This window comes from Maniola hyperantus, chromosome 17 (assembly GCF_902806685.2).
Source record: "Maniola hyperantus chromosome 17, iAphHyp1.2, whole genome shotgun sequence".
In the NCBI taxonomy this organism is placed as follows: domain Eukaryota; kingdom Metazoa; phylum Arthropoda; class Insecta; order Lepidoptera; family Nymphalidae; genus Maniola; species Maniola hyperantus.
In genome coordinates this window covers 13,033,692-13,059,771 of record NC_048552.1, presented here as the reverse complement: position 1 = coordinate 13,059,771, position 26,080 = coordinate 13,033,692, and the positions used below count along the sequence as shown (strand labels likewise).

Sequence of the window (26,080 nt, the reverse complement as noted above, 5' to 3'; positions counted from 1 at the left end):
AGACCAGAAGTTTAGAAATTAGGAAATTCCAAAGCCCTGTCAGGAATCAAACCCGGAACCTCCCACTAATAAGACCACAGTGCTTACCACTGCGCCAGGGGAGAACGGCGAAAAGAATACTGAAAAGTTCTGAAAAATCAAACCGGAGAACCCTCCGAATAGGAGATTGACGTCTTTAGTCTTAACCACTAACTAGGCTTTTTTCACTTCATAGATTTTTATGCGTCTATTAGGTACCGTCGCTTCGGATAGTGTATAAAGAAAAATGAATATACCTAAGTATAATAAATAATAATACTAGAGAAACTTCGTCCGCGTGGATTTACATTTTTCAAAATCCCGCGGGAACTCTTTGATTTTCCTGGATAAAAAGTAGCCTATGTGTTAATCCAGGGTTTAATCTATCTCCATTTCAAATTTCATCCAAATCCGTTCTGCCGTTTTTGTGTGATTGAGAAACAAACATCCAAACATCCACACTTTCACATTTATATATACTATTTAATAATATTATACTTAGGTAAAATTACCTACTTCTAAGTGAATTTGATATGAGGTAAATTGTACTAAGTAACTGTCAGGGTAAATTCGCGTGACTCGTTTGATGGTGCTTCGTGAAACCCATAGATACCGCCCAGTCTCGCGCGCGCTACCAACTCCTGCGCATCTTTGAAAAAAGTTACAGTGTAATGAAAACAGTTTTCAAAATTTTTGTATACTTTTCCAATAGTGGACTGGGCGGCCGGCAGCATTAATTTTCTAGGTTGGTAACTATTTCGGGTTTTTTTTTTCAATTTTTGTAAACTAGTTTGGGCCTACTGTTTTGGACTTATTGTGTAAATAAATCAGCATCATCAGATCAACCCATCGCCGGCTCACTACTGAGAACGGGTCTCCTCTCAGAGTGGCCACCACGCTAGCCAAGTCCGGATTAGCAGACTTCACAATCTTTTGAGAATATTATGGAGAACTCTCAGGCAAACAGTTTACTCACGATATTTTCCTTCACCGTTAAAACCTTTATTGTGTGTAAGTACCTAAATATTTATAGGGTTTTATCATTTATGGGTTTTTTCACCACATTTTATTAATCACTAGAATATGATGCCCGCGACTTCGTCCGCGTGGATTTAGATTTTTAATATCCCATGGGAACTCTTTAATTTTACGGGATAAAAAGTCCCTATGTCCTAGCCCGAGATAATAGCTAACTCTGTACAAAATTTCATCAAAATCGGTTGAACGGTTGAGCCGTGAAAAGCTAGCAGACAGACAGACAGACACACTTTCGCATTTATAATATTAGTATGGAAGTATGGACTACTCATATTATAAACTAGCTTATGCTCGCGACTTCGTCCGCGTGGACTACACAAATTTCAAACCCCTATTTCACTCCCTTAGGGGTTGAATTTTCAAAAATCCTTTCTTAGCGGATGTCTACGTCATAATAGCTATCTGCATGCAAAGTTTCAGCCCGATCCTCCCAGTAGTTTGAGCTGTGCGTTGATAGATCAGTCAGTCAGTCAGTCACCTTTTCCTTTTATATATTTAGATACAAAAGTGTGTTTGTTGGTTGGTTTGTCCTTCAATCACGTCGCAACAGAACAACGGATCGACGTAATTTTTTGCTTGGGTATAGTTAACCTTTTTGTTTTGTCGGAGAATCAAAAAGTTCCCACGGGATTTTTAAAAAACCTAATTCCACGCGAACGAAGTCGCGGGTATCAGCTAGTGAGTAGATAATTTGAGTTCGTGCTCTCCTCATTCCTGAAGTTTACCTACCTAGGCCAATTACCTACTAATCTATCTAAGTGCCAGCCTTTCGGCTTTGGACCACATGAGTAGATATTGGACTATAGCTGCAGTAGTAAGTTAAAAAAAAAATTTATTTTTTTTAAAAAGAATATTAGCCATGTTAAATGACTAATATTCCCCTTTCCTCTCCAATTAAGCGTTAGGCTTGTGCTAGGAGTAGGTACGACAATAGTGCAACGGACGGGGTTTGAACCGTCGACCTTTCGGTTTTCAGTCCACTCCTATACCGGTTGAGCTATTGAGGCTCTACTTTAGTATGTACCTACCTACTTAGTAAAGTATTCAATATCAATTATTTATTATTCATTCTGTAATTTAATTGAATTGTTGCTGTATTGTTCTATTTTCCGTAAATATAGATGGGTATTTAAATAATCAATGGGGCCGATTCTCTTGTACTCAATCTCTAAATTAAACTAAATTAACAAGTCTAAATCTAGTGGTATCCTTTTCCGCAAGCAACATATTATGACAGGGATAGCAATAGATTTAGACGTGTCATTTTAGTTTAGTTTAGAGATTGTGTACAAGAGAATCGGCCCCATTGTTAGTTTATTAGTTTAGCCACCCACGCTATGATTAATATTAGACGTTATTGATTGGCTTATTATTAGTGGGTTATGAGGTATTATTACAGGTGCTTTCATTTCATTATCATTATCATCGTCAGCCGATAGACGTCCACAGCTGGACACAGGTCTCTTCGTCTTGTAGGGGCTTCTAAACCTACACGCCATGGTCTTGCGCCGCCTGAATGCAGCGGCTCCCTGCGACTTGGTTGATGTCATCTGCCATGTGTATTACAGGTGCTTTCAGATGCCGTGTAGAAACCACAGGAGTATGGGTTTTATAAAGACTGCCATACCCCTTGTAGGTTAGCCCGCATCCATCTTAGACTGCATCATCACTTACCACCAGGTGAGATTGCAGTCAAGGGCTAACTTGTATCTGAATATATATAAAAATCCGGCCAAGTGCGAGTCAGGCTCGTGCAACGAGGGTTCCGTACTACAGTCGTATTTTTTCGACATTTTGCACGATAATTCAAAAACATTGATGCATAAAAATAAATAAAAATCTGTTTTAGAATGTATAGTTGAAGACCTTTCATATGATACCCCACTTGATATAGTCACTCACTTCGAAAGTTGAAAATACTAATTATTAGTTCATGACCACAATTTAATTTTTTTTGTGTGATCTAACCCTAAATTCACGGTTTTCAGATTTTTCCCCAAATGTCAGCTATAAGATCTACCTACCTGCCAAATTGCATGATTCTAGGTCAACGGGAATTACCCTGTAGGTTTCTTGACAGACAGTCAGACAGACAGACAACAAAGTGATCCTATAAGGGTTCCGTTTTTCCTTTTGAGGTACGGAACCCTAAAAACAAAACATTTACCCGATCGGGTTTGTCCTTTGCACTTAGGTAGGTACCTACATAAGTAACTACAAAACTTGATTTATTTTAGTTCGTGTTATATTATATTATGTAAACAGTCGCTTCAGTACTGAGTTAACATACATATCACCAATTTCGTCACTGGCAGTAAACGAGACCGTGGCCGAGTGGTCAAGGCATCGGGCGCGAACCCAGAAGATGCAGGTTCGATTCCTGCCGGTTACGCAATTTTTGATATGTATTTAAAATTATTTAGTAAATTCTACTCGTCCTGATTAGTCCAACAGATATGAATATAAGTAAATAATTAGTGATTATAATTAGAATCAGATCACAATCGCGAGGTGTCGCTATTCGCATGCTAATATAGTCCTCGGGCTTCACAATGCAACACATTTACTCGTATTTGCAACATACAGGGTGTGACCAGAACGAACAAAATGGAGGTACGGAACCCTAAAAAGGACTGGGAATGGGTTCGAAACTAGCCGGGCTTACTAACCACGTGAGTACAGCCGAAGAGATCATCTATATTTATAATGGAAATCACTTATAGGTCGTAGTTGTATCGTATTTATACAGGCTGTAACTAGAACGCTAGTAAAAACGAAGACAGGTGATAGTAGGTAATGATGATTACTGATATTATGATACCAAAAAACGCGTTTTTTTTAAAAAAAAACCTAAATTTTCCTAATTCCTAAAACAGCTGACTGACGCTACAGGTCAACGAATGTTGCGTAAGTAGGCCACTTGGAGTCAATGCCGCGTCGTAGGCGGAGCATTGACCCGAGCTTTGCACGCTATACATTGCGGGTTTGAAAATATAATATTAAATCACTAAAACTACAAAATGAGGCAAATGGTTATTGGTAATGGATTATGTTTAGGTAGTATAACAAACGCTACGTTCTGGTAACACCCTGTATAAAAGTTAAAATGGCCCCATTTTAACTTTTGTAACACCCAAATTACATGTCAAAAGTACGATTTCAGTTCTTACTTTAAAAGTGAACTTACATTTGACATGACAGTTCACACATAGAGTTAAAATGGCGGGTGAGAAGTCATTTTTTACGGACTATAAAGTAAACACTGTTAGCAGTAGCCATGAATTAAGCATTATAGTAATAGTATAGAAGTGGTCGTTATCTACATGTCCACTCGTTCGACTCCACATTATTGTAACGAGTGCCGATCGAGACTCAATCACTTGAATGTTTTACGTGGATGGATATTATCAGTGAATGGCTCGTTGGTTTAGTGGGTTTACGTCCTGGGTTCGATTCCCGGGTTGGGTCAAATCAAATAATTTATTCAAAATAGGTAGTAAATTACACTTTTTGATTGTCAGTTGTTGGATTTGTAAGATATACTTAGTGGTGATAATTTTTACACGAACTTAAAACTAAAGCTACGAACGAGGGTTCCAAACGCGCCCAGGTCTGAGAAGAGCCCACAACAAACTCAGCCGGGTATTCTTTTTATTATCACTACAAAATCACTTGAACTTATTAGAATTAGCATAAAGCTGTCAGTTAAGCAACTCATTCTCAAGCTTTCTTATCATTTAAATAATCCTTTAGGTACATTGTAATAGGATTTTTCAATGAGTTTACGTTTTATGAAAACTTTGAACTTGTTGAGTCATCTCTAACACGTCTTCTGTAAGGTTATTATAAAAACGTACGGAGAGTGACATAGGCTACTTTTTATCCCGAAAAATCAAAAATTTCCTTAGGGACTTTTCAAAAAATATAAAGAGGTAATGTCGTTAAGTTTGTTTGTAGGGGGTAATCTTTGGAACTACTGAACCGATTTTAAAAATTCTTTCACCAGTAGAAGGCTACATTATTCCTGAGTGACATAGACTACGGGATGTTTAAAAACCTAAATCTACGCGGGCGAAGCCGCGGGAATCAGCTAGATATTATATAAATAGCGTTAGGTATAACTACGATAATAACCGCAAACTTCCTGTCCAGTTAAAGTTTAACTCGATAGCCCCAAGTTAGGTGCGTATGTTGGTGTAAACGTAGCTCTAAAACTATAGGTAAATTAGTTATAAATAACATCTCGGTAAATGCAGACTCTAAAACTGCGTTTTTGTTTATTCTAAGTGTAAATTAAGTAAATAGGCACATTATTTAAACGATTTAGGAGTTTTAGTGCTTACTGTGTTTAAGAAGCAGAACGTGATTAAAAATAGTATTTCGAAGTATTATCACGCTTTAAAAATACATTAAATAGGTACTTACAATGGTTTTTTTTAATAAGTGATTGACCATCATGGTGTTTAAGTGATGGAACCTAGGTAATCTAGAATAGAACGCGCGATCGAGAAATAGACGTAGGTACCTATACATAACGTTGCGGGCCTTGGATACCCCCTCCACTATATGGACGAACGGCATCAGACGAGTCGCAGGGAGCCGCTGAATTCTGGCGGCGCAAGACTGTGGCGTCTGAGGGTGAGATCTATAGAGCGCACTCTGACTTAGCTTAGACAGAGTTAAAACGAGACAGAGCTATATCTCTCACATAAATCTGTCTCGTTTTAACTCAATCTTAAGTCTGAGCTTAGTCAAAGTGCGCTCTATAGATCTCAGCATGAAAGTCTACAAGAGACCTACCTATATATCCAGATGTGGACGTCTAGCGGCTGATGATGATGATGATGATTATACCTACATACCTAATCTTAAGACATGAATTACTTATAGTTCTGAGCTGACCTAAGTAACAATTGTTTTTGTAAAAAGTAAAAATATAGTTATCATTCAGCTATCCATCGAACCTAGGTATTCGTCTTTAATACTGGAACCAAAAGAAACCCAAATTAATCGTCTTACTCTAATGTACCTATTGAATAAGTCCAGAGTAGCTCTAAAACGGACAAAACCTTGAACAGAACCTAAATCAAAACTTTGTCTGACAAAAATACGATCTAAAAACGAAGACAATTTTATTTATACTTACCTAGCCAGTGTTACTCGGGAATCGGGTTGATGTACAGTAGGTTTCTACGCTGCAGAAAATAATGTACATTGTCGTTGAGACCGACAAAACGTCTCTCAAAAAAGCTCTACAAAGCCGAAATGTTCATTATTTTCTGCCGCGTAAGGATTGTGTAACGATACCCCATAATTAAAATACATTATATCCAAATCTGTTCAGGCATTAAGTAGTTACGGTGGAATAAAGAAACTCACATACCTACATAAACCATGAAAATTTTGCATTCCTATTTTTGGGCAGACGTGAAAAATAAACCTCTCAAAGTCACGTGCAAACGCAATGTAAGTAACTATCATTAGGTCGTCAATCTAATTATAATCTCGTTAATTAGGTAATCGTTAACGAATCATTAAGAACAACGTGATGATACAGCTTATATTAGCGAGTCATTACAATGATTAACAGAACAAAATACCACCTGCTCTCGTGTGAACTTTGAATACCTTTGAACACATAGTTACCTAGTTACTAGCAAAAAGTTAAATCACAAAAAACCTAACAAAAAATTCAATGGGCATATAATTCTTATAGAAAATTACAAACATCATTAGAGTTCAAGGTCTTTTATTAGTCAAGTTAGTTCTTTAGTTAGGCGAAGCCCCTTCAGGTTTTGTTGTAAGTAGGTAGGTAAAGTTAATTCAAAGAGTCTCTAGTAACCTATAGTTGCGAGTAGGTAGGAATCAGGTAGATATCTATAATAACAATTAAACTGAAGTTTAACGTGACAAAATACTGCAACAACAATCTTGCATTAGGACTTATAATATTTAGGGAAACCGTTGTCAAAATCCAGCTTTTCCTAAAACTTCCAACTCTTTTCCTAAAGACAACAGTAAATACGAACCAAATTGAGAAACATTTTTTTTATAAATAGGTCAAAAACGGGGTAAACGCATTAATTTGTGGAAAATACAGGTACAAATAAATCGTGTAAAATTTTAAATCATCACTTACCTCCTGCAATACAATCGTGGTCAAACGCTTAACCATCTGTAGTTTTCCATGTGTTCCTGAGTTTGTTGTTTTAAGTTTGCGTTATAATTATCACCACTATATCTTACAAATCTAACACCATACCAGACCATCAATAAGCGTAATTTATTACCTATTTTGAATAAATCATTTGACTTTGACTTGAATTTGACATGAGAAAAAAGTTTTCGACTAGCCATAAAAGATGAAACTGTTCGAGAGCTGCCTGTATAGTGAGAGTCGCTTCTGCGAGTGCTGCATGTTCTACCTCGACTACATCGTGTACGCCGTGCTGGCGGTGGTCGGCGTTGCGCTGTTCCTGTACTTCATGGTGGACTATAATATCTAGCTTAGCACGCAGACACTGAAGGTAAATCCACACATCCATCCATCTTTCAATTTCATGGGTGTTTTTGCTGATGAGTGATGAACTGCTGAGTTCTTGCCGGCTCTGCTCAGTAAAATCTTTATTCCGAACCGGATGGTAGAGTCACATATCCAGCATAAAAGATACGGTTCTTGCAATGCACGAAGGCGAGTGGCTCATGCTTGTGTTTAAGTCGTATCGGTATAAGTAACGTACATTGAATGTGTGCGTTTGCGAGCGCTTGCTCGCGACTGATTGGTGCGATATGCACGCACACTTACGCAATGCCCGTGGTATCCGACGTAACCACAAGTAAAGTCCATTCGCCTTCGTGAATTGCAAGAACTGTACCTACTAGTTTTCCTATATGAAACAAATAAATTTTGATTTTGATTTGAAAGCTTGTAGTTGGCACTTGGCAGATCCCTCACTTGATGAACAGACGACATCAAGCTAGTGGCAGAGGGCCGCTGTAGAGTGTAGAAGTCCTTACAAGCGATCTATGTCCAGCTGTGAACGTCGTGTCGATATATAGGTGTAATCAGAACGCTAGCAAAAACTTAGCGTTATTGTTATACTACCTAAACACAATCCAATATCAATAACCACTTTGTAGTTTTAGTAATTTAGTATTTTTCAAACTCGCAATGTATAGCGTGCAAAACTCGGGTCAATGCCCCGCCTACGACATGGCATTGACTCCGAGTGGCCTAGTTATGCAGCGTTCGTTGATCTCTAGCGTCAGTTAAATATATTATTTAATGTAGGTATCGTAAACTTTTACAAAATGTAGGATTTTTTGATACTTATATTTTTTTTCGTTCTTTTTTGTCATCAGTACTATCATCTGTTTACTTTTATACTAGCGTTCTAGTTACACCCTGTATAAATACGATACAATAACGACCTATTTAAAACAATTGTGAGCGATTTCTATTATACATATAGATAATCTCGGCTGTACTGACGTGGTTAGTAAGCCCGTCTAGTTTAGAACTCATCCGGAGTCCTTTTTCACAGGGACTCAGCTCGCGACGCGGCGTGCTGCGTGTCGCTCGGCCCGCGGCCCGCACGGACCCTAGATGGGTTCGAAACTAGTGGGGCTTACGTCGACTAACCACGTGAGTACAGCCGGGATCATCTATGTCCTATCGGTTGACGACGACGGCGCGAGCCTGAGACCACCTTCAGCCAAATATTTATATTTCAGCATCTGCGATGACGTTTATTTAGATAACAGGTAGGCATAGTCTGCGACAGGTTGAGATGGCAACCGGAGTATGAGGCGTGGGGAGGGGGGCAGATTATTAATACAGAAATAGATTACACCCCGGAAATTGCCATAGGCATCTATTTATCCCGAAAAATCAAAGAATTCCCAGGGGATTTTTAAAAAACCTAAATCCACTTGGACGAAGTCGCGGGCATCATGTAGTACCTATCTACATAATAAACATAAGGTAAGTGTCAACGAGCTAATCACGTAGATATTATAATCTTAACAAACAAGTGGAGCCTTGGTCAATGGCCAGTGTGTGTATAGCATTAGGGGCAGTCAGTGTGTGCGTTCATTTTATACTAGACTCTAGAGGATCTCTACCATGTTAGGATTTAAATAGGTATAGTGTAGTTTTTATAGCATTTTTTGCCTTATGCGTTTGAACTTGTTACTTTGATTCGGTAAGTTTTTTGTATAATATGTTTTTTAATAAATAAAAACTACATGTAATCTATCTACTTGTAATGAATCAAAGCTAACTAAATAAAAAATCAGTTACTGGTGTGGTCTAACTTTTATATTAAAACTGGCCAAGCGCGAGTCGGACTCGCACACGAAGGGTTCCGTACAAGATATTAACATTTTTATGTGCAACAGCGCCATCTAATATAAATTAATTTTAATTTATAAAGTCACGTATATTTAGGTGGATCCACTTAGGGGTGGATTTTCGAAAAACCTTTCTTAGTGGATACCTACTCTTTACAAAGAACACACCTTCCACATTTCATGCCTCTAGGACCAGCGGCTTAGGCTGTGCGTAGATAGGTATATGCATATAAGTCAGTCAGTCAGTACTTTGAATTTTTTATGTACATATTTCTAAGGTGTATTTATTATAAGTTCTAACAGTTGCAAGTTTATTGTATAATAGCCGCGCATGCTGTCTAATTAGATTAGCACGACGTGCGTTCGTCTAGACGATAAGTGACAGCGCATCGCCGCTCATGTGTGAGTTTACATTTCATGACTTACACTTTAGCGTAACAAATATACCTAATTAATGGAAAAACCGGTCAAGTGCGAATCGGACTCGCATACGAAGGGTTCCGTACCATCGTACAAGAAATAACACTTTGTTTTCTTATTTCATGGCGACCGTTTTAATTTTTTTCATTTCTTACTTGTTATTATAGCGGCAATAGAAATCCATATTCTGTAAAAAATTCTGCTTTCTACCTATTACGGTTCATGAGGTACAGCCCGCTGACAGACAGACAGACGGACGGCGATGTCTTAGTAATAGGGTCCCGTTGGTACCCTTAGGGTAGGGAACCCTAGAAAGCAGATTTATTATTGTTACGTATTTTTATACTAAGTAGGTACATAATATTATGTGTAAATACAGTAACCGGCAAGAAATATTGTACATCGGCCTCTAAAAAGACATTTAGGCTTCGTACAGCGTTGTCTCTGTCACTCATCTATGTGACGTTTAGTCGGTCTCAACGACAGAGACAACGCTCTACAAAACTGCTATCTCTTTCTAAAAGTCGATGAACAATATTTTCTTCCGCGATTTCTAGATAAGTAATATTTTTTCTTGTCGATAGATTCACCTGTAAAGTTAATTTTGATCTAAATTAAAATCAAAGACTATTGTAAAATTCCAGATAGGCAAATCTCATACATTTTCTCATTAAATTGCTGGTGAAAACCTCACTGATAGACTTATGAGTTTAGGAATTTTAAGCGAATGCACAAACAAACTTGTTTACTTGTCTAGACAATTACTATAAAAAGAAAAAGATAGAGAAGTGCCAGTGAACTTTCCAAAGAGTTCATTATTTTTAATTATCTACTTAGCTATAATTTATTATTATCACAGATAAATTATATGAATAAACTAGCTGACCCGCCCCGGCTTCGCTCGGGTGGAATTTAGAAAATCGAGGTGGGGGTTGAATTTCCAAAAATACTGAAATACACATTTCTTCATTTGTTGGCGAAAACCCAAATACCAATTTTCATGCCAATAACTTGAAAAATGACGGACTTTCATACAAACTTTCATCCCGTATTTAACCCTCTTAGGGGCGGAATTCCAAAAAATCCTTTCTTAGTGGATACCTACTCTTTACAAAGACCACACCCTCCAAATTTCATGTCTCTAGGACCAGCGGTTTAAGCTGTGCGTTGATATATATGTCAGTCAGTCAGTCAGGACTTTGAATTTTATATATCTCGACTCTAGTATCATAAGGTCGGATGTGGATTTTTGCTACTTTTCAGGAGAGCCAAAACAAAAATGCTAGGGAAATCGGGTCATAATTTCTTAACTACTAGAGATACAATTTCAGTTGTTTTTGTAATATTTAACACTTAACTGTACCTATCATTAACCATTACTAGAAATACTTTATCATTATTAAATAAAATATAAACTCACAATTTCTTCAAAATGGACGATATGCGACTTTATGCTGGTAATATTCGTAACTGTGCTAAAAAGTTGTGTGCATAAGTTGTAAACCGACTTTATGGCTGCAATTTTCACTATTACAAATTTGAAATAAAAGTCGGATCTATTACTTAATATTTCATAATACGTCTTAACTGATTATACATAAGTAATATTCGGACAAAAGATCACAGTAGTTATCTCACAAAAATCATTTAGGAGTTTTGTGAGATAGCAACAATGTACCTATCTGATTTTTCTGAAACTGATTAGTTAGATCTGAAACATAATAATTGCATTCGCCCGATAGTCTGACCATTGCATCCGTGTAAACCTTGTGACTTCTGAATGAATGAAAATTCACAAATTCACAAATAAAGCCCATTAATTAAAAACAACGGCCAAAAATTGGAAAAAAAATTACAAAGTAATTAGAAACCTACAGTGGGCCAAACATTTTTTGTGGAATTGCATACATGACGGTTACATCAATATAGAAATCTAAAACATGCCAACATAGCCTGATTTTCCTTATAATGATTAGGTACGTAAAGTAAGAATGGAGGTCAGCAGGTGCCTACTGCAAAAGTTGGTTATATTTTACAGTGGATAATGGTTTCTCATTATGTCGTATATTGGGCGAAAGCGGGGAAGAATTTTAAGTTTATATGTACCTATAACATACTAATGAAATACAAAAAAGTCTTCTTTAAAGTAGTTTTTATAAAATAATAACACCCAGCATTATTGCGTTAGTTGTAGCCAGGTAATATATTCCGAAATCTGAAAATCCCCGCCGTTCTTATTTTTTTTTGATATAACAAACGCTCCTGATATATCACCTTTGTAAAGGGATGTGGTCTTTAAAAATATGTTGTAGTGCCAAATCAAACTTATCAAAAAGTTTTGTTTCCTTCGCATGTTCTTGTAAACTGTGACCAATCTCTTAGTTTAGTAATCTGCATTGTTTTCAGCTGTTCCCTTTTTTTCTATTTGTGCATGGATTACATCTTACTCCACGTAGGTACATGTTGCATTTTAGCACAAAGCTTGTGATTTATCATCTTTTAGTGTGGTAATCCTTATAATAATCATAAGTAAACCATAACGATTATCATGCTCCGATTATGACCGACACAATTATCAGACCACAAAGTCAATTCTTGAACAATTTCGAGAATACTTTGTTTCTTCTCTAGTAGATTAATGAAATAAGACAGATACTGTTTTATTCCTTCCGCTGCAGCTGATGTTTTCAGACCACATTAAAGTAGCAACACTGCTGGTAGCATCATGAATCGTTTTTAAGGTGCAGAAACTACGCAGGTATAAGGATTTACTGTTAGTCAAATCCGGCATTGCCACTTTTGTAATAAAAAAAATACTTTCTGCTTTCTTGAAAATTCCATTGCTTCTGTTTCGACTGTTCTTTTTAACAGATACTTATTTAAACTGTTTTTTTCGTGTTTTAGTTAAGTTTTTTTTTATTTTTTTACTTTAACTTTTATTAGTTTTTAATTAATAAATTAATTTATACTACATTTATATTTAAATTAACATAATCTAAAGCTTCCTATAATTAGGTATGTTTCGTTAGAATCACTATCATCACATATTGTAGGTGCCTTATAATTTCTGCTCTCGATTAATATCAAATTCGGTCGATTATAAGACGGGTAAAGAAGAAAAAAATTGATTAGGTACTCTAATTTTTTAAGGCTACGTTAAAAACTAGGGCAATAAATTTTTGAACTGATGATTTGAACTGTGATTCATAAAAAACACCATAAATGCACGGTTTTTTGCTTAGTGGGGTTTTATTATAATATATGTTTAGATTTCCATGGTGTGATTTTCGTGGTCCTAAAAGATTTTCTAGTCTACATTTTCAAAATGCCTTCAGCTTTATTCTGGCTCTTTACTTTTTTCCCGCAGTTTAGTCCAAAATTTTGGTGAAATAGGATGGATCTCTTACCTATTAATCACATCAACTTTAATGTAGTCACAAACAAAAAGCTTTATTTCAACTTACTTCCATGAATTTTATTGCAAAATTATTTATATTACAAGGCAAAAAGTCTTAAATGATTCACAGTCCAAATATTAATACAAAAAATTCGAAGCATAACATCTGTTGTGATTTTACCTAACAAAATTATTACATATTTTAGAAGCAGAAGTGCGTAGCTGCAGTACCAGCTAGTATTACAAATAAACTTATTTCGTAGCATAATGGTCGAACTCAAAATACATCTATAATTTTTCTCCATTGCTTTGGTGCATACATACGCAAGTCAAAAAATATAATTATGGTTCTCCAAATTTTTAGAATGTGTTCAGATACGACATTATGCATGTATTTATCTTTGCAACGAAAAGAGATATAAATACTGGTGTCAGCTTGGCAGAAAGAGCCCGAAATGCTCATTACCTTTATGTAAAAAAGTGAGTTTGGTCGGAAGTACACATCCGACCTTATGATACTAGAGTCGAGATATATAGATTACAATTAAGTGTTAACCACGATAATAATACCTCAGCCATTATAATATTATTATTGTGCTGGCAATTCCAGCGAGAGAACACTGTTATGTGGCGTGAATTAATTTATTAAATCGTAACAATTCGTTAGGTACCTAATACCGATGCCATCACGTAGGTAGGGCAGTACGCGGCTGAAAGTGATGAACATCGGCCTTTAGAATGACATTTCATCTTTGTAGAGCGTTGTCTCTGTCACTCATACCCATATGACGCTTTGTCGGTCTCAACGACCGAGACAAGTGCTCTAAAAATCTGCTGTCTCCTAAAGATCGATGTTCATCACTTTTGGCCGCGTACTGTATCTATCGTTTATATTAAGTTGAAACTTTGTACAGTTGTTGTTGGCACTAGACAGTATCAGTCTTCCCAGCTTGGTGGCTCACAGTATCACAGTAGTGTCACTCATTAAGATTTGGCGGTGACTCTGGTTCTTCTACTCCTTAGATCTCTTCTTTTCTGATCATGTTAGAGTTACTCTGAGCATAGCATTCCTTGTTCATTTTAATTAGGTCCTTAATTAGCTACGTATTTATATCGTTCCTTAAAAAATATTATCATCTGAATATATAAAAGGAAAAGGTGACTGACTGACTGTCGGATCTATCAACGCACAGCTCAAACTACTGCACGGATCGGGCTGAAATTTGGCATGCAGATAGGTATTACGACGTTGGCATCCGCTAAGAAAGGATTTTTGAAAATTCAACCCCTAAGGGAATGAAATAGGGCTTTGGAATATGTGTAGTCTACGCGGACGAAGTCGCGAGCATAAGCTAGTCTAAATATGGTGACTGACTGACTGACTGATCTATCAACGCACAGCTCAAACTACTAGACGGATCGGGCTGAAATTTGGCATGCAGATAGCCCTAAGGGAGTGAGATAGGGGTTTGAAATTTGTGTAGTCCACGCGGACAAAGTCGCGAGCATGTTAGTGAACTATAGCTGATGTCCACGACTTTTTCTGCTTGGGTTATAAAAAATCCTTGGGAAATTGTTGACGTTCTGGGATAAAAACTAGCCCATGAAGTCTTTGAAATTCCCGGCACATGGTATATGTCTTTGCTAGAACATATTGTGTTAAGCGAGGTCTCGTCGTGAATACGATAATTCCCCGTTATCCGTTTAATTTGCAGAATTATTACGATTTAGTAAAAATATTGCTCTCCTTTTTTCAGTCCGCTACTATGAAATAACTACACTAAAATGGAAAACGGAGATGAAAACCAGTACCAATACAAAGATGTCGCAAAAGGACTCAACTCACCTGAACTACGATCGAACATGAACATACCGTATGCTGACGATTTCGTTGAGCTTGACCAAGTAAGAGCTGATGAACCAATCAGACCGAAAAGGTATAGAGATATCGAAAAGGGTGATGTTTCTTATACTACAGAAGATAGAAAACTACACGCTACAGATTTAGGAGCAATCCGTACTCCAAATAGCGATACAATAGTAGTAGATACCCCAGAAGGAACGTTATACATTACATTAGATCCAGAAAAATCTAAACCTACTAGTCCTAGTACCGTATCCACAGATGTCACTATAACCCCAACATCTCCTGGTACGTCTAGAGCGTTCGGTGCTCAAGAGTCAAGTGAATTAATAGCAGTAGAAAAGGATGTACAACATAGAAGAACCAGTTTGCGAAGAAATTCAATTTCGATGCCAACGCTGCCGAATTTGGAGTTGCTGAGACAAGAATACTTGAGGAATACGCAAGATGGGGTAAGGAAATTTGCAAAGTATATTATGTGTGAAAAATACTAATTAGGTACTTAACTTTTATAATCTATAATAATTTTTTGAATTTTGAATAAATCATTTGACTTTAATCGCCGCGTCCCAAAAGCTGATCTAGGCGTCTGGCGATCCAAGAGCTGGTCTTTATTTCGTTCAACGGTTAAGCCTTGCCATTCAGCGAGGTAATAGCGCCAGTATATTGGGCACAATGCCCATAAAAGACCATTTGGACGGCGTATATTTTTTGAAAATATAAAATTTTAGTGATACGTTTTTTCAACATGTAATAATTATTATGTACGTGGATATTTCAAAAAATCTAGCCTCATTCCTTTTTGAAAGAAAGAAAGAAAGAAAACTAGTTTATTCATCTTATGCCTAAGGTAGGTACAAACAAACTTAAAATGAATGGTTAGTAGGTAGTAGTTAGTAGATAATAAGAAGTATTTAATAATTAATTTAATCTAAAATGAGTTCTTGCACCCACTTGGCACAAGATGAAATGGCCCCAGCTCAGCATTAATGCTGCAGTTTTTAAGAATAAAACCTGAGCGCTGGTATTCTGCCGGGACCAAAAAGATTTTTCACATTATAAAGGAAACCTCTATATAAAATAACAACTTTCTAGGTAATACAATGGTTTGGGCTGGGTGTTAATGAGTCAGTCATTAAGTCTTTCTTTAGTAAGACTTTCCTTATTATTTACGTAGTAAAGTAAGACTTTCCTTATTATATTTACGTAGATTTAAAACATTAACAAATTTTTTGACCCGTCTTCACAAAGTGTAGATAAATTTCAGTTTATTTGATCACCGCCGTAAGGTTGCCGGCCTATCTCTATAGCTGTTCGATCTTGTCCCCCCCTCACCCCCTCACCTTTCTACCACCGTACAGCAAGACCACACGAGTAGATACTGTGGCAAGACGCTGGGCAAGTTTCCACCCCTATGTCGTCAACATTCCATCCACGCGTACGAATCACTTTGCGTCATCGTTCCTTATACTTATGGTCCTGGAATACTCTTCCGAGATCAGTGTTTCCTGCCAATTATAATCTGGGTACTTATCTTTAAAACAAGAGTGAATAAGCACCTTCCAGGCAAACGCGTCCCATCAGGTGTAATCGTGGTCAAGCGTGCGCCTATAATGAATAAAAAAAATTGTTTTGCAACATTTTAGGGATACGTTATAAACTTTTTGAGCGCTAATACGTCTTGAGCCTAAAACAATTAGAATTTTAATTTCTAGATAACCTGAGTACTTAGGTAGGTTCCGATTACTACAGCAATTATCATAATACTTTTGACCTAGATATAACACCAAAAAGTACACTTCAGCAAATTCACTTGTAATCCACGTTTGTACTTCGCGCTATCTTAATCCGAATAAATATTAACCTTTTTCAAGATGGTTAGTTGAATATCTCTTTTTTACTCAGTTAATGTTGAATTTTAAACTAGTAAACCGGATACCAGTCATTAATCGGGTTTTTAACTTAGCTTGCAATATAGCCGCGGTTTTCACATTATACTTATTTAAAAATATATTTACTTAATATATATATATATTTTATAAATAGCTATTATGACGTAGACATCCGCCACGAACGGATTTTTGATAATTGCACCCCAAGCGGGTAAAATAGGGGTTGGAAATTTGTGTATCCATGCGGATGAAGTAAAAAAAATTCGGCCAAATGTATTTAGATTTCTCGGATTCCCTTGGGAACTCTTTGATTTTCCGGGATAAAAATCCGTCTCCAAAATGCAAGTTAGGTCAGTAGGTACCAAATTTTATCAGAATCGGTTCAGCAGATGGATCGTGAAAAGGTAACAAACGGACAGACACGATCATTACGTAATATTATCTTATCTAATAAAGTAGGTAGGTTAGTAGCTACATGACAATTATTTTGATGCGCAGACTTATTTAAAAAAACGCTATATCTTAATTATGAATCTTTTACGGTAGAATACCTTTGGCACTTTGGATTATTTTTTACAAAGAATTCTATGTGAAACCCCGGACAAGTCAAAGTTGTTCTTTTCATTCAGTGTTCCGTATATAATATTATACTATAATGAAAAACTTCTTATACCGAGTCAAAATCACTACCCCTTATGCGAAAGTTTGTTTGTTTGTTGGTTTATTGGTTTGTCCTTCAATCACGTCGCAACGGTGCAACGGATTGATTTGATTTTTTGCAACAGATCGACCTGGAGAGTGACTCGATAGGCTACTTTTTATCCCGGAAAATCAAAGAGTTCCCACGGGATTTTTAAAAACCTAATTCAGCTAGTAGAATATATTCCCATTATTATTACTAGAGAAAAAGTAAGTCTACAGAGTTTACAATTTTGAAAAACCTACCCTGATAAAACATTTTTTGTCATTTTTAAAGTATATTTATATGCCTATGTAGAGGTAATTAGGTTATGTGTGCTGAATTACAGGTATTGTACATCTATCTAATAGTCACTTAATAAAACGTTTGTGACAGACAGACTGACAGAAGCCAAACCAATTCCTTAGGGTTCCTTATTTTTCACATCGAGTACGGAACACTTGAAACGATTATATCAATGACGAGATGATGCCCACGACTTCATTCGCGCGGATTTAGGTTTTTGAAAAATCCTCTTTGACTTTCTTGGACCAAAAGTGGACTATCCCTTCCCTGGGGTGCACCATGCAAGCTACCTCCGTACCAAATTATGTCATAATCGGTTAAGCGGATGTGCCGTGAAAAAGCTATGTACCTACTTAGTATAAGTAGACTAGCTTATGGCCGCGACCTCGTCCGCGTGGACTACACACAAGCCCCTATTTTACCCCCTTACAGCTTTAATTTAAAAAAGTCCTTTCTTAGCGGATGTCTACGTCATAATAGCTATCTGCATGCCAAATTTCAGCCTGATCCGTTCAGTAGTTTGAGCTTTGCGTTGAAAGATCAGTCAGTCAGTAAGTCAGTCAGATTTTCGTTTTATATAATGTATAGATAGACAGGCAGACAGACATAATATATTCAGACACACTTTCGCATTATAATGTTAGTATGGATTAAGAAAACATAAGGGCATTGACCCGATTGCTTTAAGCTACATAAAATGTATATAAATTTTAGTTTCGATGCTTTTGTATCCTAATTCCTATATGGTCAAACCATAAAATAACTCGTTTCGGTATACCAGTTCACTTAAATCTACCTTAGTATTTAGTACTCATATGAGGAAGATGGGTAAATATTAATAAAATAATTGTTAGTGTTGTGAATAAGAACTCGTTCTTGTATCAGCTTGTATCTTATATCAGTTTTTATCATGAGAAATGATAAAAGGTAATTTGATAAATACACGAAAATGAAGTTACTTTAGTTTTGCAAAGGTAGCCTTTGAATTCAATTGTATTTGAATCAAGACGAGGATAAAATATCAAAAGTGTTAACAAAATAAAAATAGTGACATTGCGTAAAGTGAAATTGATTTAAAATTATGGTTGTGATGGTGTGGTGTTATTAAAGGTTTTATCCTCATTTATCAAGATTATCTAAACTTCCTCGATCGCGATCACGCACGAAAATCCTTGGCGATAGATAAGCGTTATCTACCGACTTAAGGTTTTCAAATATTCGCAAATTATACCTACGAAGAATTCTGGTTAAAAACGAATTTTTAAACGAAACGAAATACAATCGAAACCGATTTTTAAACCGAAATAGAGCCGCGACAGAAATTGTAAAGAAATTAAAAGTCAGACAGAAAAAAGAAGTTCATTGAAGATACTCATATATATTAATAAAAACGGCAAATAATACTTAGTGAATAAAATAGCCAAGTAGTAAAAACCAAAAGGAGAAGCAACAGAAAATTTTGAAAATCGAAATTTGACGTTAATGCGCTACTTGCTCTATACACATTTACTCGGGAAGATCAAAATTTCAGTTGGTCGAAGAACATATTATATTGATATACGTATGATGTAACATCTGTTCAAAATCCGAATAAAAAGAGTTGAATTAACATACAAAGTCCATAAAAATAAGGATATAATAAGCGAAGGACGCACATATAAAAATACTTAAAAATGAGGGTAAGAAAAAAACCAGATCTGCGTCTGAACATCCCGTCCTATCCTCACGACTATGTGGAAATGCCTCAAGAAACACGTAGACTGATTCGCGAAGCCAATCAAATTGACAATGACATAAAATTTATAGATGACGATCCTTCCGATCAACCCTCCGACGACAATAATGGAAGCCATCAAATTAGTTCTCCTTCTTTTGAATCTGGAAATGGGTTTCGATCGTCGACTCCAGAAATTAAAATCACCAATTCAGACAAAGAGAATATAGATATAAATAATAGTGAAGAGAATAAAGAAAGAAAAGATTTAGATTCCCTTGATTGTAATATGCCCGATAAAAGAGAAACAAATATGGGAGAAGAGAAGAAAGAAAGAAGGAAACATTTAGATTCCGATAGTCCCGTAATCTATAGAAAACATGTAAGGCCTATTATGTCTGTGCCTGATCTTAAAATCAGCACAACAGCTCTTGAAATGGATTCTGATGAAAATGTAAGTCAAAATGATCATATTTTTCCTATTTTTTTATATATCTGGAAAACTACCACAATCTTACTTCTACTGCCATACCCCTTCTGAGTTAATTCGCTTCTATCTTACCGTAATTTTGCAGCAAAAATTATTAAATACTTATGTGAATATCATCATCATCATCATGATCAACCCATCACCGGCTCACTACAGAGCACGGGTCTCCTCTCAGAATGGGAAGGGTTTTGGCCATAGTCTACCACACTGGCCATGTACGGATTGGTAGACTTCACACACCTTTGAGAACATTATGGAGAACTCTCAGGCATGCAGGTTTCCTCACGATGTTTTCCGTCACCGTTAAAGCAAGTGATATTTAATTCATTAAAACACACATAACTCCGAAAACGAAAAGTTAGGGGTGCGTGCCCGAGATCGAACCCCCGATCTCCGATTAGAACGCAGACGTCCTAACCACTAGGCTACCACAGCTTGTTGTGTATGTGAATATATTATGTGACAAATTTCATAACTTGTTTTGTTCAATAATTTAACTGCAGAAAATCGGATAAATTCTTTGACAAATTTCAAGATTTATTGGAATATTAAGCGATATAATGTTATCACAAAACAAAGTTTTCAACATACACAACATGTTTTATGTAAATGTTTCGTCAGTGCAAACTAACGGTTAGGTTGCATCGTCACCAGCAGATCCCAAACAAGAACTTGTCATCTTAAGCTGGAGACTGACTTGCATCATTTTAGTGTAATGTATCGAGTTTTTGTAACTCAAACCAGAGACTAACTATTAACGTTAGCTTGTAATGTATCATTCGCGGCGAGCGACGCGGACTCCCCTCGACTGTCGGTTTTTTCGCGAATTCCCTTTGAATGTTAGGGCGTTTGTGCACTCATCCGTATTCAGTTTGTATCCGTGATTCTTCAAAGTGGCCGTCATACAAATCAGAGGCGGATTAAATGTCAAGAGCGCCCTAGGCAAGCACCTCGTAGGCGCCCCTCTAACAGTCATATTAACTTCGAAAGAACGAGGAAAATCGGAGAAATCATCTCATTGCATATCTGGTAGTCGGTGATTATATTTATTTATGTGAACGAGTGAAGAACATCTGGTCATGACACTTTGCTATATTAAGGAAGAGGTCACTCCAAGATAATATTACTTGGTAGGGATAATTAGGTAGGCCAGGTAATGGAACTCTACATGATCACCTGCGCCCCTTCGTAACCTCGCGCCCCTAGGCACGTGCCTAGTTTGCCTTGGGGATAATCCGCCTCTGATACAAATATGTAATTCGATTCGTATTTTTTGACGGATTCGTGAAATCAGGGATGAGTGCACAAACGCCTTTACGGTTTTTTTAGTCGGTGCAGGTCGGATTACAACATGGGGTTGTTCAAGGGGCGGACCAACAAACTCCTGAAAGGCCGACAATGCATAGGTAGCTCCTCTGGTGCTGTAAATGTTCATGAGCGGCGATAATCACTTAACATCAGGTGACTCGTCTGCTCATTTTATTAAAAAAAAGTCGCAAGCGCAAACCTACAAACAAACAGTACAAGTCAGTCTCCAGCTTAATAAAAATACTATTCCGTCCTTTTTTATTTATATAAATGAATCATTAACTATTGTAAAAATTATTATTCTAATCGATGTTATCAATTTATCAGTCCGACACTTGATAGTAAAAAAAAAAGAAAATTATAAAATGAGAGATAATGCAGTCTAAATCTTTGCATAGCCTACAATTTTTATCTCAAAGATAATGTTTTTGTAGGCTACTGAATTCGTTGTAAACATTTCTTTCATACTTACCATTATTATTAGCTTCAAAGATTTCGTTTGCGTCTTTAGTTCAAATTGTATCTCAAGGACCACCTATAAGTGCATTCATATTATCTCTTGATATGAACGCAGAAGAATGATACTCTTGTAAATATGCATCTTCTAGGCATTGTGCGCTCCACAATCTATTTAATTATTATTATAATAAGCTGTACAATCATCTATCGTACCATCAGCCATCGATATAAATGACAAGATATGCCCAAACGAACAAAATTTTTTACGGTTTTGGAACCAAATAAATCAGCGCCACCTCTTAGATACTAATGAACGACCCGTTTGAAATCCAGACGTTACTGAGGTTGCATTGGTGCTAAATAAACATTTTAGGACCAATGAGTCGGTGCCATTTTGCTGTTCAATGGCCCTGTCCTTACGAAGTAATATATAAGTCAATGCCATCAGCTATTATTTTTCTATTCTGTGCCATCAGATGTGATTGAAGTCAAGCATTATCTTTTAAACAAGGGCCATAGATTTTAATGAAATTAATATTTGCCTACCATCCTTCTTAGTTGAGATGCGATTGGTATCGCTACTGAACTTCCTCATGTCAAAAGGATAATCTTCTTCTTCTTCCTTGCCTTATCCCACGCTACGTGGGGTCGGCCATCTCAAAAGGATAATATTGCAGTGGTTTTCGCGTGATGCATCATGCATGCAAATCATTATTTTGCAACCATTTTTATGTCACGAGTCGCGACTCACAAAAAAGCCAAAAAGTTAAGCCCTACGACCTTTTCATTATATATTTAAAAAAACCGACTTCAATACCTAGCCACAAACACTAAACATTAAAAATTAATTATGAGACTACACCAATGGCACCTCATTGGCACCGTATACCCAAGTAGAATATATTTCAAACAAAAAAAGAATTTTAGCGTTTAAACTACCGTGAGTGATTTCCATTATAAATACTATCTGTCCCGGCTTACTCACGTGTGTAGTCGACGTTAGCCCGACTAGTTTCGAACCCATCCGGGGTCCTTTTTCAAGGGAAGGGAAGGGAGGGACGGACTCCCTTGAAAAAGGACCCCGGATGGGTTCGAAACTAGTCGGGCTAACGTCGACTACACACGTGAGTAAGCCGGGACAGATAGTATTTATAAAAAAAGAATTTTCAAAATCGGTCCAGGCGTCTTCGAGTAATTGGGGAACATACATAAAAAAAAAATCCGACGAATAGAGAACCTTCTCCTTTTTTGAAGTCGGTTAAAAATGACTAGCTTATACCCGCGACTTGGTCCGCGTGGACTGCACAAATTTCAAACCCCTGTTTTACCCCTTTAGGGATTGAAACCCCTAACCCTTCTATGTAATTACACATTATTAAATATATTATCCTACAATTAAAACATCAATATTACTCATAATATTATTGTTGTATATTTATTATTCATCTATTACTATAGTATATATTAATATATGTATATATATTATGTATTATATATGTACCTGTGTATATCTTTATCTATATATTATTATTAAGGCATTTCTGTGCCTATTAATATACATATTACTTATATTATAATTATTATCTTTATGTTCCCTAACAACTTACGTACACCTTAAACCCAGTTTTCACTAGCCCTTAAATCCTCTTCAACCTAGTTGCCTGGTAGAGATCGCTTCACAGCGATAAGGCCGCTGATTGTATGTTCTTCTTTTACATGTTTCTTTTTGTGTCTTTTCTTTTTGGTGTACAATAAAGAATATTAAACTAAACTAAAAACCCCGCGCTATAACCCGGTGCGGGCGAGCGCGGGTGTGCAGGGCGTCCCCCCGCCTCCTACCCTGATTGCCTTCTCAATCTGTCGCGGACTGTACATGACCATTGCGATAAGTCTTGTATTATTATAAGTCGAGTCCGCGCCACTTGAGTTGCTCGACGACATCCTGTTGAGGGACGTGCGATGTTAATCTATATGATATATGCATTTTATTTTTCTGTTATTTTAACTGAATAAGTAATAAAAGCTGTGATAGCCTAGTGGTTAGGACGTCCGCCTTGTAGTCGGAGGTTGGAGGTTCGATCCCAGGCACGCACCTCTAACTTTTCGGAGCTATGTGCGTTTTAAGTAATAAAATATGCTTTAACGGTGAAGGAAAACATCGTAAGGAAACCTGAGAGTCTGAGAGTTCTCCATAATGTTCTCAAAGGTATGTGAAGTCTACCAATCCGAACATGGCCAGCGTGGTAGACTATAACTCTTCTTACTCTTAGAGGACACCCGTGCTCTGTAGTGAGCCGGCGATGGGTTGATCATGATGATGAAGTAAAATAAAAGATATTAGTACCTATTGTCAACGTGTAGCTCAAACAGCTGTCTGTACTAGTTTTGAATATTTCTTTTTCAATATATGACATAAAAATGTAATTTGTTTCATCTAATATGAACCACCTTTGCACTTAGTTAGACCATTGACTCTACCATTGACAATAAAGGTCAAGATTAAATACAATCCATCCGTAATAGCTGTCGATAAGTTACTAAGTAACTTTGTTAATTATCAAAAAATCAGCCAAGTGCGAGTCAGACTCGCGCACTGAGGATTCCTTACTACAATCGTAACAAAGTTCGTAAAATCGTAATAACAAAGTTGCAAAGTAGTGTATCGACAGATTACAGATAGTTACAGATTTGTTATCAATTTCAGCCGTAAGTAAAATAATTACCTACCTAATTTAAAGAGGAGTAGCTCACTCGGGCCCAGGTGCAGACTGCAGAGCTTTGCTTGGCATCTTTCGAATTGATTGTTGCCATACCGAATTCCCACGGGAACTCAGGGATCTAAATAAGCTTTGAAAATAATGCATTATCTAATTAAGTAGGTACAAATTTTCATCTAATTCGTCAGAGTCGTTTTAAAAACCAACTACACGTCATCCATCTATAAGCATACAAGAATTGTTCAAAGAAGGATATTATGTGCAAGTACTCAGACAAGCCATTAAACGCTTACAAGCATTAAGAAATCTATTCTATGTAAGAAATTCAATGGAGCTGCAGCTAACGACACACAATATTTAGATGAGGATCAGTTAAAATTGGTAGTCCAATTTTCAGGGCAGAAATTGATCGATGATTATTAGAAATTGGAGTACTTATCTGGCAGTATCCAGTCAAGTCATTAGGAACGATTATGAGCACGAAGAAACTAAATCATTATTGAGTTGCACAAATTAGGATTGGGCTCTTTTTAAAAGACAATTAATCATTCATTAGAAAAATTTATATATATATATATCTAACTATCTCGGTCGCAAAAGTTGAATTTGCATAAATATGTTGCATTCTAGTACACGGGGAACATTGTACCTGCCATTGTCCTAATATGCAGTTTGTTTTATGTAGATAATAAGTTGCTCTTCCTGTACCAACACAGTAAAATTGATCTTCGAAGCCGCTGGTATAGCTACTTGCTAGTGCAATTAAATCTCTGACTTTATCTGAAGAAACCTTTTTAATTGATGAAATTTTATTTATTTATTTTTATTTTTCGAAATTGTAGTAGCATAGCAGTAATAAATGAAGTCCCATTGGAAATGCTTATCTCTGAACAGAGATTTCTTCCAGCTTCCCATTCAAGTAAGGCGTATTAAAAGGTGGAATAGGTCTCAAGGTACTAGAATAATTATAAAATGAATACAAGAAAAATGGTTTTAATTCTTCAATGGATTTTATTTTACGAGCTTTATCAATAAAATGAGTCCCCTCACTAAATTCGGAGGTCACTTAGCAATGCTGAGCTCAGACTGTACCTAACCTATATTTTGCCTACATTCAGTCCACTTACTGTGCCCGTGATCTTTACATCTTGATTCTTTGATCACGTGGTTATCTGGGATCACATTTTTGTATCCTTTAATCCCAACAGTTAATCATTTTTTATTCAAGCGTGTACAATGCAAAACCTAGTCTAAATGTGATTCTACTTCTAAGTTGAAGTGATAATTTAATTCTCAAAGAGTTCATCATCTAGGAAATGATTCGCAAGTAGTATTTTATAATGTTTTAACATAGCACACAAAAAAAAACTATATATAGTATATACAATATACATACAGAAAACCTATCACTAAAAAATTTATATTT

At 36.5% G+C, this 26,080-nt stretch overlaps 1 protein-coding gene across 4 annotated transcripts in view; it reads left to right on the top strand.

Moving 5' to 3' along the window:
* Positions 1 to 649: 649 nt before the first annotated feature.
* Positions 650 to 26,080, top strand: part of LOC117990038 (myogenesis-regulating glycosidase) — a 52,256-nt gene continuing 26,825 nt past the window's right edge. Inside the window, exons 1-2 of one of the 4 annotated variants that reach the window (XM_069504123.1) lie at positions 650 to 763; positions 14,983 to 15,541. In XM_069504123.1, coding sequence (XP_069360224.1) covers positions 15,011 to 15,541 — 531 coding nt within the window. In that variant the 5' untranslated portion in view covers positions 650 to 763; positions 14,983 to 15,010. Of the gene's footprint in view, positions 764 to 7,459; positions 7,584 to 9,133; positions 9,261 to 14,982; positions 15,542 to 19,632; positions 20,135 to 26,080 lie in introns of those variants that run through there. The other 3 variants (XM_034977472.2, XM_069504122.1, XM_034977474.2) reach the window with 3 other exon arrangements.